Source organism: Sinocyclocheilus rhinocerous, unplaced genomic scaffold, assembly GCF_001515625.1.
Source record: "Sinocyclocheilus rhinocerous isolate Xijiao unplaced genomic scaffold, SAMN03320098_v1.1 scaffold366, whole genome shotgun sequence".
Classification (NCBI taxonomy): Eukaryota; Metazoa; Chordata; class Actinopteri; order Cypriniformes; family Cyprinidae; genus Sinocyclocheilus; species Sinocyclocheilus rhinocerous.
Window position 1 is genome coordinate 196,852 of NW_015660877.1, and position 19,856 is coordinate 216,707.

Genomic DNA, 19,856 nt, shown 5'->3' on the forward strand with positions numbered 1-19,856 from the left:
AATAATAATTACTATTATTATTATTATTAATTGGCTAATATTTAGGTTGTTTAATTTAACGACTTGTTTGTGTCATTTTATCCTAGCAGCAAAGCTGTATCCTACTGGTGACTTTTATTTTGAAAGTGTGTTTGAGGTGGATTTTGAAAGGGAAATCAGTATCGGATTCACAAAGCGCTTCAGTGGGAACCTTTCAAATCTACAATGTTGGGCACGGCGTCGTGAGTAATCAAGTAATGTCCTGCAAAAGCGAAAGGACAGCATTGTCCATTAACTAAGTGAATGATCGGTAAATGCCTCCTGCGGCTACAATTAGCCCCTCGTATATGTCGTTTAACTTGACAGAAGGTCGTTTTGCCACAAGGTTTGATTGCATTTCAAATAATTAGCTTAGTTAGCCAGCCGCGGGCGTTAGTTAGCTTAAATCTAGTCTTGTGAGTGCTGTGATGGCTTCTGCAGTGTCTAGATCACGTAACGGTTGTTTTAGCGTGTGTAACGTTAACGTTACCGACAGATTACGCTCATTCATATCAGTTCGTGCCATGTATAGTAAGTTAATACGTGCGAGTCAGCACTTCATTTGAGGAAGTAGCTAACGTTAGCCTACATAGCGAGGACAGGGAATGGAGAGGCTGTGTTATAAAAAGCCACTGAGTTCCCTATCTAGACAGCACCATCTGCGCATTCGAACAAAAAGCTGTGCTTGTGCTGCTGCTGTCTTTCTAGGCAGCTCCCTAGGTGTTGAAACAGAGCCAGACTGCAATTCCTGGTCACTGGCATGACAGCCTTATGATTAATACTCGTTTCCCTAAAATAGCTAAAGAGGGTCATGCAGCTCTCACATGTACGATGTTGCCACACGAATGTATTTGTATATATTTGTATTGTACATTTGCATTTGGCAACATTACTTCCGTGTGTGGTGGGCTGTGGGTGGGTCTAATGGACTTTGAAAACCTGTCATCTCAGTTTGCTGTGCAGCTCTCCAGAGATTATTTATGTGTGTGTGTGGGATCAGTTGTGGGAGGTTATGCAGCACAGGCTGATCTGCTTACATGTTTGCAATCAGGGCCCTTGCTTGTGTTCTACTTCTAAGCTGATCTTTTGTCGCCCAAACTGAGTGTTTTTTTCCTCTAAGGATCAGGCTTTCCCTTTTGCAAACTTGTCTCTCCGCAGGTGAGTGCAGGCTAAATGATAATGGCACATGTTGGGGCAGTAGTCGCAGCAATGGCTGGTGTGATGGCCATTCTGCTTCATTCTTCCATACACAAGATCGAGGAAGGACATTTAGCTGTGTATTACAGGTGAGTGTAAGGAAGTAGCATTGAAAATATGCACAGATTTTATGCTGCTTATGTTAATAATTAATAAAATGCCTGTAATATAGTTGAAGTTTGGTGGAAAGGCTTGATCAGTTAACATTGTATGTTTACAGCTTTTCATTAAAGGCATAGTTGATCCAAAAAAGAAAATTTTTGTTTGCCCAAGCCTGTATTTTTTCCTTTTTTTCTTCTGTTGAACATAAAGTAATATTTTAAGAAAAAGATTAAAGAGAAACTTTTTTTGTCACCAAAACTATCTGATTATCAACATTCTTTAAAATATTTTCCTTTGTGTTCCATAGAACAATGAAAACCATACAGGTTTGAAATGACATGATGTTGAGTAAATTATAACAGAATTTTCATTTTTGGGTCAACTGTCTCTAGGTAACTTCACAGCTTCTTTATAGCAATAGTTGTTGTAATATTTCTACACAAATGAAATTGATGACATATTTATCATTCATATAATTAATTTGCTTCCTAATTCTGGTTCATGCCCCCCCCCTTTTTCAGAGGAGGAGCTTTGTTGACAACTCCTAATGGGCCGGGTTACCATATAATGCTGCCTTTCATCACTTCATATAGATCAGTGCAGGTACAAATGTCATGTATTTACAGTTGGCCAGATAAAAAATTAATTCTTGTTTTATTACAGCTGTACACATTGCATATAATTTATTATGATCTTTTTCTACAACTTTTGGGACATGAGTGGATTTTTGAGGTTGTTGAATATTTTGGATTTACATTTATGCATTTAGCATAAGTTTTTATTAGAAAGTTAGAAAGGAAACCAAGCTAGAATATTGTTAAAGATGCTGATTTTTTTTGTCACGTTTGCATTATGTTTCTAGACAACCCTGCAAACAGATGAAATAAAAAATGTGCCTTGTGGAACCAGGTAATCCTTTGTGTTGTTGTTATTCCATCAATATGTCCTGAAAACTGCTTAAAATTGGTCATGATTAAATTGTACTGGATATTTTCTGGGCCTCCTGAATGAAAATAATAATTTCTTTGTCTTCCAAAGTGGGGGTGTCATGATCTATTTTGACAGAATTGAGGTGGTCAACATGCTGGTTCCATTAGCAGGTAAGAGCCTTAAAGGGATAGTTCACCCAAAAATAAAGGTTCTGTCATCATTTACTCGTCCTCAAGCCTTCTTCAAACCTGTATGACTAACCGTCTTCAGTGGAAGGAAAAATGAGATGTTAGACTTTATGACAAAACAAGGACATGCTCTTGTTCTCTTCCTCCACAGTGGTGGACATAGTGAAGAACTACACTGCAGATTATGACAAGACACTAATCTTCAACAAAATTCACCATGAGTTAAACCAGTTCTGCAGTGTGCACACACTACAGGAAGTCTACATAGAACTGTTCGGTAAGTCACTGATATGTCAAACAGTTTATTCAGCCAAGTATACTGTGAACTTTCAGTTGTTTATTTGAGTGCTGCAGTTTCTGCTGTGTCATTAGTTTTGTCTTTGGTGCCCTCTCACTGCAAGAACATTTGTCATGGACTTGCATTTGTGTCGTTTTTGTTTGACAGACATAATTGATGAGAACTTAAAGACTGCACTGCAGAAGGACTTGAATGCTATGGCTCCTGGCCTCACAATTCAGGTATGGCTTTTATCTCTATGGTTTTGACTCTGTGGTTTCAGTTTTGACTTGAGCAGGATTCGATGATTCCATAATATTTTGCAGGCTGTGCGAGTCACCAAACCTAAAATTCCTGAGGCAATCAGAAGAAACTATGAGCTAATGTGAGTGAATATATTTTTCTGTACAATTTGATTGGATGTCATAGTTTATCTCCATATTGTTTTTTTGTATAAATTAAAATGTTAGTTATTTTTTTTAAAGGCTTGAGCAGTTTTAAGCATTTTTTTTTACTCTTGTTGATCTTTAAAAATTATATAGTGACATTTAATATACACTACTGTTCAAAAGTTTGGGGTTGGTAAGATTTTAAAATGTTTTTGTCTTCTAAAGTCTTTTACTCTCACCAAAACCACATTTATTTCAAACACACAGTAGAAACAGTAATACTGTGAAATATTATTACAATTGTTTTCTAATTAAATACATTTTAAAATGTAATTTATTCCTGTGATGGCAAAGCTGAATTTTCAGCGGCCATTACGTCAGTCTTCAGTGCGTTTCCATTACAGATTTGCGCAAAACTTGGCGATATTTTATAAATGTCGATAAAAAAGTATTGCGAAATGACGGCGTTTCCATTAACCAATGTTATGCGACTAAAACGTAACCTTTTGCCTCTCGGTTTTTTTTTTTTAGATTTTGCTGAAAAATAGAAAGTTCAGAAGAACAGAATTTATTTGAAATAATCTTTTCTAACATTATAAATTGTCCTTGGATACATCTGTCTATGGTTTTAATCAAAATTTCCCTTGCTTTCATCATCTGCAGGGAAGCGGAGAAGACCAGGCTGCTCATCACTGCTCAGACACAGAAAGTGGTGGAGAAGGAGGCGGAAACTGAGAGAAAGAAGGCCATCATAGGTGAGTCTACATTTCCAAATATAGTGCTGATCATGTATAGAGTCATGGTTTGTCCTTATTCATTTTATGTGTTGCTCTCATTGCAGAGGCTCAGAAAATGGCTCAGGTGGCGGAGATTCACTTCCAACAAAAAGTAATGGAGAAGGAAACAGAGAAAAAGATCTCCGAAATTGAAGGTCTGGTTTATCTACTGAGAATTTTCATAGCACGTGCCACGCAGAGTGTGTTGCTCATCAGTCACATTTATTTGATTGTAACAGATTCTGCTTTCCTGGCAAGAGAGAAGGCAAGAGCAGATGCAGAATATTACACTGCTGCAAAATTTGCAGAAGCCAACAGGGTAAAAACAACAACAACGAAACAACTTTTTACTTTTCACATTTTTGTGTTGCTAATGTATTTTTTTAACCATTTAATTTTAAGAAAATATGAAATATTGGTGTAAGACTCAATACTCAACATTCAATACTTTATTGATGTAACTTTTTAGAGAAATCCTTGGAAGAGCCAGTTTTTAGTTTTTAAAAAAATTTAAAAATGTTATTAGGGGCATTTAAAAAATGTTAAACCAACCGGTTTAAAGGAATGGTTCACCCAAAAATGAAATTTGGGTGAAAATGTACTCGGCCTCAGGCCATCTAAGATTTAGATGAGTTTGTTTCTTTATCAGAACAGATTTGGAGAAATTTAGCATGACATCACCAGCTCATCATTGCATCCGCTGCAGTGAATGGGTGCCGTCAGGATGAGAGTCCAAATAGCTGATATAAACATCACAATAATCCACAAGTAACCCACACCACTCCAGTTCATCAGTTAATGTCTTGTGAAGTGAAAAGCTGTGTGTTAGTAATAAACTAATTCATCATTAAGATGTTTTTAACTTCAAACGGTTGCTTCTAGCTAAAATAATGCTAAATTTCCCCAAATCTGTTTTAATGAAAACCTACATCTTACCTCCATCTTGGATGGTCTGAGGGAAATTACATTTTAAGCAAAATGTAATTTAGCATTTTTGGCTGAACTATTCCTAAATCACAGACTGGTTTAAAGGGATAGTTCACATTCAGTTGCTGGTCCCCATTGACTTGCATAGTGTTTTTCCCCCTATACTATGGAAGTCAGTTGGGACCAGCAACTGAAGGTAAACTATCCCTTTAACAGTAAGTTTGTTAACTTTTAGTGCATATCTGTACAATCTATTCTGTACAAAAACACATAATAAAGTATATTTTGTGTGAAATATTTTCACACTTTTCAGCTTACCCAAAGCTTAAATATCCTTTAACCTCAACTATATTAAGTAAGTGCCTGTAGGAGGCTCTAGCTGTTGTCATAGTGGTACTAGTGTCCACTCTGAACACATGGAGGCACACTGACACATTTCTTCAGCAGAGATGATTCCACACAGGATGTGCTCATGTCATTTATCACACCACTGTCTCCCTCCTCCACAGCTGAAGCTCACACCGGAGTATCTGGAACTGATGAAATATCAGGCCATAGCCGCGAACAGCAAGATCTACTTCGGTCAAGACATCCCAAACATGTTTGTAGACAACAGTGCCTCCCATCCGACCGCGGGCCAGGGTGCGGCAGACTCGGCAGAGCAGCTGGAGGCCTTGAGTATGAAAGAGAGTCTTAAGAAAGCGTCCAAGCCCAAAGCCACAGAAGGCCACTGAGGGGCCTGAGAGCTGTCCACCCCTCTCTTTCTCTGTTTTCTCTTTCTCTCTCTTTCTCTAGGTGCTTGTGAGGCATGCTGACATGAATACTTTTCACTCTTCTTCTGTAGTGGGGTTGGGTGCTTGGCTAACTGTGCTGCGAGACTGACACACAGAGCCTGTGGTTTTCCAGCAGTCACTTGTGGACTAAAAAGGAATGTCCAGGAACTGTGCTACTGAATATTGCCAGGTCGAATTGATGCGATCCAAATCCCCTCCCTGACTCACATCAGCGTGCTTTTTCCCCTTTTTTTGCTCTCAACTTTTGCTTATGTTTCACAAATCCATGCAAATTATTTGTCAGATTGCTGATGCATCTATGTGAAGTATGTGAACATTTCAAGGTTTACCTTTATGTGTTGTCTTTTACATAACTGGAATTATAAGGCATCACACTAATTGAGATCAAAGGCAATGGCCGATACAGCTACAATCCGATAAAACTCATTTTGTAGCCAAAATTTGTCATCTACATTTACTTCATATGTTGTTGAAGGGGTACTTCACCCTAAAGTTTCTGTCATTATTTATTCACCCTCATGTCATTTCAAACCTCTATGGCTATCTTTCTTCTGTGGAGTATATAAAAAAAAAAAAAGATATTTTTTATAAATGTCTTTTTTTTTTGTCCATACAATAAGTCAATGGGATCCAGTGTTGTACCTCCCTTGGACCCCATAAACTTTCAATATATGGACAAAAACTTTATTGTTCTACTGAAGAAAGAGAGTCATGCAGGTTTGGGACAACGTGAGGGTAAGTATCTGATAACAGAATTTTAATTTTTAGGTAAACCATCCCTGTAGAAAAGTCCTCATTTCCATCATCACTAACTTTATTATAATCACTAAAATCTTAATTTAGTCCAGCCACAACTGCAGAGATCAGTGGCTTTTACATGTGTATGTAAGAATCAGTTTGTTTTAAAATCATCCCTGCTTGTTTCTTGTTGATCTTTGGTTGAGAATTTTGACACCTGAATACTTTGGTGTGAATTTAATTTAATATAATGTCAGAAATAGTGGGTTTGGTATAGTGTTGTGTAGTGTGTTAGTGTGTTGGTGCCCTGTGCCTGTTTTTGAATTGTTGGTTCTTAGAAGGTGTCACACTGAACATGGGTATGTGGCTTTCATAAAGTTTCATAAGATGTTAAAGGTTTGATCCAGGGCTCCAGCCTTTGAAAAGCTTTGAGATGGACGGCTAATGGATTCTGTATAGTTGAGTCTGTTCCTTTATGACTGAAAATGCCTTTATGACTTTAGTTAAACTTGCTTGTTTTGTCATTACTGGAAGGAGTTTATTTCAAAGGGAATTCAGTAAGAGTAAGGGCTGCTGTATTATTAGGCACTATTGTTTTTTTTTTTAGCTTTGATGAGTGAATGCATTAATGATCAGACTGGGTGCCAGATGATCATTTTCTGAAGCCTCAAAAACTTAATCAAAGTCACCACTAGGGGAAGCCGGTGCTCTTCAAGAATCAAACTGGGCAACAAAGACCTACATGACTCAAAATCATCTAAATCAATAATGATAATAATGCATTAAATCAAACCATCCAAACAAGGCTTTGAATAGTGTCTACTAGTACTATCTCTCAGGAAAACAGACTTGAATGACCTGGATTTTTTTTTGTACCCTACATCAAACATATATAAGTTGTAAGGTCAGATACAAGGTCATGTTGTCTGTGTAAATCTGTCACACAGCACATAGTCTTACATCCTCTACATACTTTTCCATTAAAGAGACAAGCATTCATTTAATGCAGTTAGTCTGGCTTCTCCCATTTCACCTTAAAATGGACTTTTATTGTTTTCCTTCAGGGTGTAAGTTTAATTGTCTCAAAAGCTTTGAAGCAATTCTCAAAAAAGATTTTTCTGTTCATATGACCCCTGTGATTCTTATGACTGATTAAATGAGAGAGGACAGAACTTGACTGCCCTGGAATAAACCCACTCTGTGAATGTCACTTTTTTTTATGTCATCATAATTTAAGCTCCTAATTTTAAAACATTTATACGCAAAATTTATAACATTTTGACAATGTTCAGTTCTGTGAAATAAAACCTATTTTGATACCATGAAAATGACAGTTTTCTTGGTGTTGCAGTTGTGTGATCATACATTAAGGACGTTTCACAAAGGTTAGTGTCATAGATTGAGTCATGAATTAAATGTGCTTAGTTTAATATATTTCCCAGAAATTAGGAATAGGAACTAGATCTTGCGCATGTAAGAACTATATTTTAAAATCTAAAGCATAAGTGCATGCAAAGCTTGCCACCATGGGTATTCAAGGTGCCACTCTTATTCTAATATTCAGATCTTCAGATGTGACTTTGGTTGCTCCTGAAATGTATGTTTATGGGATTTTCACCTGTTTTTAAAGCAGAATGATATATGATTACATGCTAAAATGTAATAGGAGATGATTTGATGTATAGAGTATAGACTGTGTTTAAATCTCTAACCTGATGACAAAGAGAAAAAAGGTCCATGTTGACATTAAAAACAAGAGCATTTGTTACTCTTGTATTCAATCTTACATTGAGTGTTTTGGGAATAATCTGATAGCCAGTTATTCTCCAAAAATAACTGAACAATGCCAACAAGCAGTTATGACCCATATAGTCCTGTTTGCTTTGCAAATAAACTCAGAGTGTCTCAGTCAGTGGTATTTGTCCAAGTCCAGGAAATGTCAAAAACTCTCATCGCCAAGTAACAAATTAGCCTGCTTCAACTTTTTGATGCAGGACTCAGACTTTCTAACAGTACATAAGTGGAAGAAGGACAAAGGAAGGAAACAGTCACTCCAGGAAGTGGGCAAAAAGGTCTATGTCTCCAGCTGACCTTAAAGAGAGAACAGAAGCTTGAGCTCCCCCAGGAACTCCTGGGTAAATATCAACCATTCAGATCTGGTCACCAGACCGAGTCAATCCCCAGACACAGAGTACATTTCCTGTTCCTGACAGTGAATTTAGCATGAAGACTTATAGATTGGATAAAAGGCATGCTGTTTCTTCAATTAAAGTGTCTAATTTAGAACATGAGTCTAATATTTAAGGTTAAAATGTGCTTGTGTGTCCAGGATGTACCACATATTTCCTTCCTCCACTACTCATCAATGATATATAGGAAGTGGCTCCACCAAAACTAAAGGCGGGAGGTGAAAGAGACCAACAATATTTTGGATTGTGGTAGATTTGTCAGGCCAACATGATTGCAGATTCCATTAAGTCTTATTTGATTTAAACATTGTTTACTCATGAAATGAACATTTTTATTAACTGAACAGAACTGACTCTAAAGTCAAGTTAAACAAAGTTCACCGGACAGCAAGATTTTAATGACTCCCAAATGACTTCTACAGGATACATCACTTACACAGTCTTACTCAGCACAGGGATGCTGGCCAACTTTTCTTTCCATAGTTCACTGAAATGGAATGAAAATAAGCCACGTGCACTGTTAGATGAAATATCCACTAAACCCTTTTATTTATTTGTACTAGAAAAACTAGGCCATCAGCCTAACAGGACACATACCAGTAGAACATTTGTTTTCTTCTGTTTTTGTAGAGCTGATGGCAAATGTGTGACCTGCCTACAACCATTGCAGGAAGGGCAGTGCCCAGGTTTTGTAGCTGTTTGGAAGGACTCTGGTAAGACTGTTTCCATGACAACTATGATGAGATTTATGAATTACTAGCAGCAGCCTGAACAATTGTGTTCTGTGTTCAGTCTGGCTCATCGCCCTGCTCCGTCCCCTGAAGCGCCGTGCTGCCGGAATTTACCAGGGAGTCATGGGGCAGCGTCTGTAAGGACATGATAGATGATAAGCCTGGCTTCTCTCAACCAGCTCTGATTAGCACAATAATGCAGGCCAGTCTAAGGGGATTTCTACAAGCTCAAATCTGATTTTGTGACACATGACGTTGTGGTTTTAACAGAATAGATATAGCAAACTGTAGACAGCATGTGAATTGAAATAAATCTGACTGGTTATGAACATTTATTATGCATCATATACACATATAGTACTATTCAAAATTTTGGGGTCAGTACTATTTTATGGAATTAATACTTTTCTTTAGCAAGGATGCATTAAATTGAATTAAGATCACAGTAAAATCATTTATAATGTATATACAATTTCTATTTTTTATCTTTTAAACTTTCTATTCATCAAAAAATCCTAAAAGAAGTCTTAAAAATATTAAGCAGCACAACTGTTTCTAACACTGATAATAATAATAAATGTCTATTTAGTGCCATATCAGCATATTAGAATGATCTAACTTCTTAAAAACTTTTATTTATGAAAACTTCCACCTCAGCAAAATCCATTATTTGGCTAAAACCATGAGAAAAGCAATACAAGCCCATTGCAGTTTTGTTACAGAGGTTGTATGAGTCAATGATTCAGAAAATATAGCTAATATTAGAGAGATTTCTGAAGGATCATATGAGACTGACGACTGGAATAATGACTGCTGCAAATTCAGCTTTGCCATTTCTTGCCAAAATCAGTTTTTACTTGTATCTGGCATTTGGCAAGTGTTAATGTGCATATATGTGTGTGCTTCTCTTATCTTGCCAAGGGAAGGAACCGTTATCTTACTGCTTGCACAACCCTTTACTCATACTGACTCAGTGCAGGTCTGTTTTTAAGGGGTGAGATCGGAAAGCAATGCTTTGAGGTTTGTTTTACCCCTGGGTGTGTCACAGGGTTAACATCTCTCCCTGATAACACCTGTCTGAAATCTGAGTTTATCGCTCACTCCTTTTTTCACTCCAAGATTGTTCCCATGCTTGTCATCGGTTTCCTCCTGGACTAGTTCATTTCAACACTGGCACAATAATGAAACTTAAATTAGGCCATCTTCAATCCTGCAATGTCATGTCTAGAATAGTAATCAGTAAAGTATTTGTCTTTATTGTATCAGCCAGGATGCATCTCATTTAGACTAATAGATATTCACTGATGGATCATGTTTCTGATGACAGCAGACAGCTTGTTTACAGATCACACAGGTGAAAAGTTCAACAGAGAACACAGATTGTGTTATGTGAACATCTGCAGTTATATACAGCAAGGATGCAAAGGAAACATCCATGCAAGTCAATCCCAAAGTACGTTTATGGATCTCTCTCATCTTCAGTGATCTCATGAAAAAAGAAGTGACTGTATGTTGGAAAACACAATAAACATGCCAATTACCTGTTATAAAAATACAGAACGTTTTCTTAAATGTTTTTCATTCAGTTTGATTACCATGTGGTTTTCATTGCATTACAAACTCCTCCCTCATTAATCTTCCAAGAGTCATTTAAACAACATAAAAGAAAGAAAGGCTTCAGACAGTCATGTCTTGGTCTGAACAGAAACAGATGTACTGGGATAGTAATCAAGGCTATCCCATACAGCTGAACTGGAACTGTACCATCACATTTTTATGAATTTACTATGCAGTGTCATGCCTCGAGTTTTGTTTGTTTTTACTGTGTGCAAAACAAAACAACACTATTGTCATGACATTTTACACTTCTTTACTTGACCTGATGATCTCAACCTTCCAAATGTTGAGAAATTGCTATAATGAACACTTAGGTTGAATGTCTCTGCAGTGCAAACCCAAACAGCACAGCGGTGAAGACTTTCAGTTTGAGGTTTACAGGCCTACTATTATCCATTGCTCTTAAAGGAATATTCTGGGTTCAGTGCAAGTTAAGCTGAATCAGCAGCATTTATGGCATAATTTTGATAACCACAAAAAATAATTTGTTATTTTTTCCTCATTTTCTTTAAAAAAGATCCAGGCCTCATTGAGGCACTTACTATCAGTGTTTGGGGTAACACTTTACAAGTAACACGAGTTACGTAATCAGATTACGTTTTTAATGCATTACTTTTTAATTTACAAGAACATATATGAGTTACTTTTAAATAATACTTTAAATAAGTAACGCCAGTTACTTTGTTTTCCCATGAAATGACTAACATCTCTTCTGTACCCATGTTGAGAGAAATTGCGAGTAAGTGCAGAGGCGTTGTGTGCGCTGCGTAAACATGATGGTAACTGTAAATCTAGACTAAATATGAACATGCATTTACTCAACTCACCTGCACAAAAAGTTTCAGTATTCCTCAAAATGAAAAAAAGTGAAATGCAAACTCAGAATATGATGCAAACCTGCAATAATTGAATGTTAAATAATACAAATCTAAAAGGTTTGTTTGAGTTGTGCCCTCTACTGTACAGATGCGAATTTACATTTCCTTCAGCCTGAGGCTTATTCATTTCACTTTTGGTGTGAAAGGGCTTATACAATTGCCAAAAATATAACTTTTTTATATTAAAGGGGTCATATGATGCAATTTCCAATTTTCCTTTCTCTTTGGAGTGTTACAAGCTGTTTGTGCATAGATAAGTTAGCTTGGCATTGAAAATGGTCAACATGTGGCCTTCCAAAAGAGGCCACAACTAGAAATCAGTGGTTAAGTTGTATTTACAACACTGTTCCAGAACAGTTCAACCCAAATATTCAGATTCCGTCACACGCTTGAGGTATTCAGCCAATCACAACGCACTGGATAGCTGGCCAATCAGAGCACACCTCGCTTTTCAGAACGATGAGCTTTGTAAAAAATTACGCGTTTCAGAAAGGCGGGGCATAGAGGAGAAACAATAATGTACATTATGTGAAAAATAATGTTTTTTTTTACCTTAAACCGCATAAACACATTGCATTACATCAAATACACAACATAATGTTCTTTTTAGCAACGTCATATGACCCCTTTAAAAACAAACAATAAAGCCCAGTCCAGATTTAAGAAGTAACACAAAACTAACATAATGCATTACTTTCCATAAAAAGTAAAAGCAATGTAATTAGTTACCCTTTTAGGCAGTAATGCAATATTGTAATGCATTACTTTACTGTTTCAATAGTACGGCTATATAACAATGAAACAGAAATGCATATTAACATGATTTTGGTGTCATAAATTGCTTACATATCAAAGTCATATCCAGTTTTACACCTTTTTTGCCATGACAACAACATACAGTCTATGGTAAACACTGACATCTTGCAAAAATGTTGTTTTGAACAACCTTGGATCTCAAATAATATTTGAGTTTTAAGAGAATTAATGTGCTTTTATAAAAGTACAAGCTTCACATTACTGGTTTTTAACTCTCCAAACAAATTGTCTGTTCTCTTTCACTGTAAGTGCCTTGCCACAACTTAGATTCTTGTTTACTTTTATATATAAAGGAGGTACAAGTGGAAATTAAGTTTTGTGGTAATCAGTATTCAATAATCAATCAGTTTTTGTCGACTGAGCTCAATGTGTACCCAGAATATTCAGAATTATAAATAAATGCAAAAACATACAACTTGAAAACAACCTAAACATGATTCTGAAAGGAGTTGTGCATAAAACATGATGACAAATAAAACATTTGAAGACCAGATTTCTTTGAAGTGTAAGCACTAAACATGCACACTTGAAACAGACCCTAAAATGGTAGTGAAGGAGTAAACGCTTTCATTTGAAGACATTTGAACAATCGTGGAAAACCCCCCTGAAGAGGTGTATCTGCAGTACTTTAGTTTACTTCTTCTCTATTGGATTGGACTCTTTAAAACTGATGGTCTTAAAAATGAGACATTGTTATAGAACAGAGGGAGTACCACACTCATTCTCACTTTATGAAAACAACTCCCGTTCCAGACGCTCTCACAGTGTGCTTCATATGTTGTCTGCATGCTGAGGGACTCAGGCATGCTGTTGACTGTAATTAATTGTGACTCAGAGAGCTTTAATGCTGCTTTACCACCCAAAGATCCAAACCCCAAGTTCTGCTGGTCTCTTTCCAAGAGCTCAGCTTGAGTCATCAGGGAGCTCTGAGAACTTTATGGACACATGTGAAATACTCAAGAGTATCAGCTTCTTATAATTATTTCCCATATGAAACATATCTCTTTCAGGATATATATTCAACCAATTATAAGAAATGATTCGTAATTCATAATAATCTCTTACATATAGACAGAGAAAGCTTTTTACCGTTCTCAACTTTACTTCAGAAATGTTTACATTTGGTCTGAGGTTTCCACATGGGGTTGATGTTAGCATAAACACATGCCTCACGGGAGAGACACAAAGTGATTGCAAATACAGTTCCAAAAATGGCTTTGTGAACTCCTCTGGCCAAAAGAGCAGAGACAGGATGAGTGGCTGCAACTCTGCTGGAGCCAAATCTGCATTGTTGAAGGAAAGCCTCGAATTACAGGTCTCCCCTTTGATGACTTTATGATAAAGAATAACTTGTGGTGAAAACAGGGAGCTGTTTATATCCCCGCAATACAGAGAATGTGATGTGTTAGTACCCCTGCACACATTGGATAGGCGCAAGGGGGAAGTGAATCTAACACTGGCATGGGCAACTGCATGCTGACAAGCCTTCTTCAATGGAGCTTTCAAAGCCATCCTTTGTTTTTGAGGTACCCTTTGAGCAAAAATGAACAAAATCACTAGATATATTGTTTCTAAAAAAAGATATGTCAACAACACAATCTGACATGCACCGTCAATGCATGTTTCCTATGTGTCAACGGAGGTAGGATATATATTTATTCTTAAAGTAAGGAGAAGTGAAACTTGATCATAAAAGCACTTCTGAAGCATTTCCTAAATTAACTGCATGGGATATTTTAGTATTTATACAAATAAGCATGCATAACTTTTGTCATAAACAATGTTGGCCTAAGGAGTCAGTTTCCATGCTGAGGTCAGAATGAAATCCATTTTAATGCAAACCCTTTAATTTGAGTCTAACATCAACACCAAACATGGCAGCCCATGATACTAGTCTTATGACGTGACACCTAATAATATTGTGAAGTCAGGTGACTTATGAACAATGTAGATTGCTCAGCAAAAGTCCAAAATACAGTGAAGCCTAAATTAGAAAATAATTAATTCTTTTATTTTATTATTTAAAGGGGACTAAGAAATCAAAATTCCATTGATCTTTTGACATATAAGAGGTCATTGTACTATAAAAACATTCTGTAAGTTTCAAAACTTTCTCGTTAGTCTAAAAACAGCTTATACTGAAACCAATCTGCCAAAACGACAGGTTTTGGAATGTGACACTTTATGATGTAATATGTGGCTAAACACCACATCCGAAGTAGATCAACGCCTGCTTCTGCATCACTGCTTGTTTAGCCCCGCCCACCGATTCACACATGTAGTGTAGATAACAAGAGAGACAAATGCAGGTCTACGCAGAAACCAAACGATAAACTTTATTTGATGAACTTTATATTTAATGAAGTGCCAGACCACGTCAGTAAGAACTTGGTCCTCTGTTTACTTCATTTTTACTGTGGATTCATTTAAAAACAAGGCACAATTCAACGCAAGATTATCAGAACGATTGAAACTAGAAGACAATGCTGTGCCAACTATATTGGATCCGATGTCGCACCACTCAAGTGTAACTGTTTTCATTATGTGATCACTTTTGCTTTGTCTATTATTACAGATCGTTTGATATGTACTGAGTATTTATGCATTTTTAACCTAAATCACAGCAGCATCCATCTATGATGGATGTAGGCTGTCAAAAATACACAACTGTTAGCCAATCATAGCAGTGGGCATTTACTTTCGAGTCTTCAATCCGCCACACCTATTCAAACAGAGCGTTCTGATGAGAGGGGTTAAAACCAGGACAGAAAATAGCCAATGACTTCTAAATTACGTTTTTTTTGGTGTAAAAATCTTGATAACATTATAAGTGGACCTCAGATAACAGTACAATTAACCGTAAATTCATTTTTTAAACTGAATCTACTGGAAAGCTCTAGAAAATTATGTTCTAAGATTTTAAAAATCACAATACTGTCACATCAAAGTGACTATAAATAATGTTCAATAATTCTACATGAAATGGAAACACTATCATAGTAATTGCAGTTACTGTTCAGAGTAAACTAAATCATCCACAGAATTGTTGAAATCTCCCCAGGAATAAAGACTTTACTGTCAAAAGTTTGGTGGGCTCCAGTGTACATAAACTCCTGTAGATGGTCTCAGCTTATACAATATGCTAGTTATTGACATCAGTGCTTCTATTCTGAGTGCTCTAACAATCACAGGTCAGAAAACAGGTGAGGAAAATGAGATGATTTCATATCTCTGTAACAGTTTATTATGAGTCTTAAGTATGCATATAGTATGCTTTTCCTGAAATCTAGATGTTAATAATGAGATCACGAGTTGTGTGCCTTATATCGCTCTAAGTGCTTTGTCAAGTCCTCGATGCGTAGATCTTTAAGATTCACAAGATGCTCCAATCGGTCTACCTTAATCTGTAAAATCTGGAGCAAAGAAAAAAATTTAATGTACATGAAATTCAACAGCGGTTGTAGGTTTATGATATAATGCCTGCAAACCAAAGGCTTTACAGCGTCACAAAAGAAAAAACGGAAGTTTACTGTCACAATCATTCTGTAGAATTGTCATTTCCTTCCATAGAAATTTTGATGACTATTCGATGCATAAATTGATAATTTTTTCCATAAAACAGAGCAGTTACTGAATATCTTTTTTAAATTGAAATGCAAACAGTTGAAATTATTAATATTCAAGCATTTAAATGTGTTGCTGCAACCTTAAACTCTTACTAACTGTCAAGTGACAAATATCACAGCTGCTGAACTCATGACTCATTTAACAATCTTGCAATTTCTTTTTAACCACATTTGCAACATTGACAGGAAGCATGTCAAAGAACTTGTGATCTGCAGCCCTTGACCACTTGCCAGGAGAACAGCACAGGAAAGACAAATTTCCTTTTCCATTGTATGCAAAAAGTGCTGAAACGTGTTATTAGTTTTTGCGATTTGCAAGTCATAAGATTTAACATTTTTAAAGAATATCTGCCTTTTTCAAAGATCTTATGCAAGAAATAAAGATTTCAAATGAATTTATACTAATTCTTATGTACATTACAGTCACAATGAAACAGATCTTTTCTTCTGTATTGTGATGCAAGTCTTTGTCATTGTGATGACATGCAAGTCTAACGCACTGTAAGAAAGAAAATGTAGGATGGGGACATGGTACTATTCATAAGTTGTAGATGTAGATGAATGCAAGCTTGCAGGGGATTTAAGTGGACTAAATGATTGGAGAAACCCAGCATACATCAGGAGAGAGAGGTCTGTCATTTCACAAAAACATTGAATGATGATATTTTTATTTTACTATAAAATGATTATTGTATTATTATAAAATAATACAAAATAACATGCATTGATATATTTTTCACAATAACATCAATAACATGCATTTAGAAAACAGATTTAATTTCATGCCAAATTTAAAGGTGCAGTGTTTCGAAATTGCAAAAAAAAAAGAAGACTTTGAATACAGTTTGCATTGCAATGCTGAAAACACCAGATAGCAACAGTGCTTACACTTTTCTGGGAACTCAACCAATAAACTTGTCTCTGCATATTAAACTGGAAAAGGAGAAAGCATTTTAACATCAAAACCTTACCTCTACAGTCTCCTGTAAAGCCAAAATGGCTTGCTCCTTTTCCTCCAAGAGCAAACGGACACCTGGATCCACATTTGGTCTCAAGGCTGCAGCAGCACTACACAAGATTTCCAATAAGTCCATTATAAATGTGTATCTTTAGGCCTACATGAAAGACTTCATGAACCTCAGAAAGTCCTTTTCACATCACAGTTTATCACTCATACCTTACTTTGTCTTTCTTCTTCACAGTGGCTGGATTGGTATGAGGGGCTTCAGAGAAAACAGAGAAAGGGATTAAGAAATTTTTTTTTTCTTCCAAAAATAAACATCTTTCTTTTAAACATTTTATATTTAACAAAGGGAAATGTGTTGTAAAAATGTGTCTTCGGCGATAGCCTAAAACTGAAGTGCCGGGTCTTGGCATAGACAGCGGATTCAGGATCCCTTCAGGCTAAATTCAGGCACTGAGACTTTACTCTCACGATACCCTGAATCAATTTCCTCTAGCTGAGTGGTACTCCCCCATACTTTAAGATTTTTAAGCTCATGAGAACTGCTTAACCAGGAAGGCTAAACTAATTAGACTCCATTTGAACCCATTAAACACAATAAGGTCAAAAAGACACATTGACAGGGCACCAGACTATAACTATGGAGCGGGAGAGTTTTATTTGGCTCTAAGCTCTGAATCATCAACACCAGCTGTGCTTCACCTTATAAACATCCCATTAAAGATAAAATAACAAGTTAAAATTGAACAGCATCTACAGGAAAAAGAAAAGTAAAAAGCACAGGACTCCTGTTTCTTTAATAGAAATGGTCTGCACTTCGATAATATGATATATCAGAAACAATCTCTCTGGTCTCATAATAGACTCAATAATCTACTGTTTGCTTGAGTTTTCTGTGGACGAAAAGGGCTTTTAGCCACATGCTTTGAGCCTGCTGGAAGTGATAAGGGCTATCTAGTGAATGGAGCTGATGGACGCAGGACCTTTTCTATCATGAAAAGAGGGAGTTGGACCTGAAACCAGATGATGTCTCGACTAAGACGCCATGATGATGAGGTGTGGGAAATGGAGAGTTGACCTATCTGGCCCCTTCTATGTAATGTTAAGAGTGCTGATAATGCAGTTCATTTGCCCTATTTCCAAACACAGCTGACCATTTTGTTAGTCCATTTTAATATACATAGAGGAAAAGTAAATGTGACCAACTTTTTCCAAAAGCTTTTTATTTTGCTGCGGATTATTAAACCTTTACGCTGCCTCAGAAGGTACCTTTATTCGCAAACATTGCCTGCAAAGTCATTGCCTTATAGGGCAGCAAGGTAAAAAGTCAGCTGCCTAAGCTTTTGGACGAAGCCATACAATGAAATTTAGTGCAGTCCAGTGGGGTTTTGTTTACTGTATGGGCAAAAGCAGTTTCTTTAAAATATCTTCTTAGGTGTCCCACAGAAGAAATAAACTAATACAGAATGAAAGTGTGTAAATGATGACAGTAATGTTGTTTTTGGGTGAACTAACCAGAAGGTCTGAGCACACAAAGGCAGCCTCACAGACACATGACATGACCATCACAAAACACGCATCTTCGTACTTGCGACACTTACAGTAACTTGCTAATCTTGTTTGGTTTACAGTTAGGCAAGGGCTGTGTTTTCTGAATATTGTAACAGTCAGACTATTTATGACCACAAACCTAGGCCTGCACGATTAATCGTTTGTAAACCGAAATCGCGATTTGAAAGGGTGCGATTTTCAAATCGCAAGAGCTGCGATTATTTCGATGAAGGACTATCAAATATGTAACAACATATGAAACATAGGCGATGTCCAGTTTTCCCGTCTCAACTCATTATACCTAATGCGGTCACGCCCACGAGCCGATCGCGCTTTTCAGATTCTAAACATCCACGTGAGACGCGCGCGCATGTAAACGCCCACATCGCCTCCGCGTAAACAAACGTGAAGAGGTCATCCCGGCTACTTTTTGTTTCTGGAAGAAGACACGCTGAGAGAAATAACCCAGAATTTACCTCACAACGCAATGCGTCGCGCAGCTAGATCCAGTGGAGAATATCACTCTGATGAGTAGCCTAAGATTACTTGCATCTGTTGTTATTGTTATTGTGACATAACTTGTACACATTTTACTAGTTAGACTTTTCTAATTCCTGACTACATGTTTGAAATCAAGTGAAACATTTTGAAATATGTGATATTTCATTGTCTAAATGTCTCACAACGCCAGGATGTTTGTTTAATGTTTTAACATAAAACCACAAGATATAAAAGTAGTGCGAGTGTTAACACTATCTCTCAGGTGTGAATCACTAAATATTCATGGCCATTGTCACTCCCTCGCATAAGGGCATTCTATCACAAAACATGTTTTACAAATGTTAAATCAATATATTGTTTTCTGTAAATAAGTGAACAGGATAATTTTCACATCATTTTGTAGCAAAAACTCTAGTCTACCACATTCTCAAAAGTCTTGTGAACAAACGTTCTGTATGTGTTTTATGGCCTTATTTCAGTGACTTAAAAAAAAAAAGTTTTTCACTAACCATGCATAAACATTGTTTTCTCAAAAACACAAACATGTACTTTCATGCTGCTCACAAATTATCGTAGCCCAGTTTGTGCTGAATACAGTGTTATCAGACTTTAGCCATTAACATTTTTTTAAGATACTGAAAAAAAAA

The 19,856-nt window shown here is 36.6% G+C and overlaps 2 protein-coding genes and 1 long non-coding RNA gene across 6 annotated transcripts in view; 2 read left to right on the forward strand and 1 right to left on the reverse strand.

The window, feature by feature from the left end:
* Positions 1 to 122: 122 nt before the first annotated feature.
* erlin1 (ER lipid raft associated 1) lies at positions 123 to 6,155 on the forward strand. 4 transcript variants are annotated; one of them, XM_016534734.1, is made up of 12 exons: positions 123 to 364; positions 1,177 to 1,304; positions 1,839 to 1,920; positions 2,180 to 2,226; positions 2,356 to 2,417; positions 2,587 to 2,712; positions 2,881 to 2,954; positions 3,039 to 3,097; positions 3,765 to 3,856; positions 3,943 to 4,032; positions 4,117 to 4,196; positions 5,314 to 6,155. In XM_016534734.1, exons 2-12 carry the CDS (start codon positions 1,192 to 1,194, stop codon positions 5,536 to 5,538), a joined length of 1,050 nt encoding a protein of 349 aa, XP_016390220.1. In that variant the 5' UTR covers positions 123 to 364; positions 1,177 to 1,191; the 3' UTR covers positions 5,539 to 6,155. The 4 variants fall into 4 exon arrangements, with proteins under 4 accessions (XP_016390220.1, XP_016390221.1, XP_016390223.1 ...); XM_016534735.1 differs by having other exon boundaries at positions 123 to 289; XM_016534737.1 differs by having other exon boundaries at positions 123 to 233.
* Positions 6,156 to 7,694: 1,539 nt separating this feature from the next.
* The window catches only part of LOC107725473 (uncharacterized), a 14,401-nt gene continuing 2,239 nt past the window's right edge, over positions 7,695 to 19,856 (forward strand). Inside the window, exons 1-2 of the long non-coding RNA XR_001638120.1 lie at positions 7,695 to 8,207; positions 18,539 to 18,542. This is a non-coding gene — a long non-coding RNA (uncharacterized LOC107725473). The remainder of the gene's footprint in view (positions 8,208 to 18,538; positions 18,543 to 19,856) is intronic.
* spef1 (sperm flagellar 1) overlaps positions 15,858 to 19,856 on the reverse strand; it is a 6,602-nt gene continuing 2,603 nt past the window's right edge. Inside the window, exons 5-7 of the mRNA XM_016534739.1 lie at positions 17,371 to 17,416; positions 17,165 to 17,261; positions 15,858 to 15,980 (exon numbers count right to left, since the gene is read on the reverse strand). Of these exons, the coding sequence (XP_016390225.1) occupies positions 15,873 to 15,980; positions 17,165 to 17,261; positions 17,371 to 17,416 (251 nt within the window). The 3' untranslated portion in view covers positions 15,858 to 15,872. The remainder of the gene's footprint in view (positions 15,981 to 17,164; positions 17,262 to 17,370; positions 17,417 to 19,856) is intronic.

What these genes read in the sequence shown, in the direction of transcription:
- erlin1 (XM_016534734.1), top strand. Translation starts at nt 1,192, where the DNA reads ATGATAATGGCACATGTTGGGGCAGTAGTCGCAGCAATGGCTGGTGTG. An exon ending in CATGCTGGTTCCATTAGCAG is followed by an intron (nt 2,418 to 2,586) that starts GTAAGAGCCTTA and finishes CTTCCTCCACAG; the next exon opens with TGGTGGACATAGTGAAGAAC. An exon ending in AGAAGAAACTATGAGCTAAT is followed by an intron (nt 3,098 to 3,764) that starts GTGAGTGAATAT and finishes CATCATCTGCAG; the next exon opens with GGAAGCGGAGAAGACCAGGC.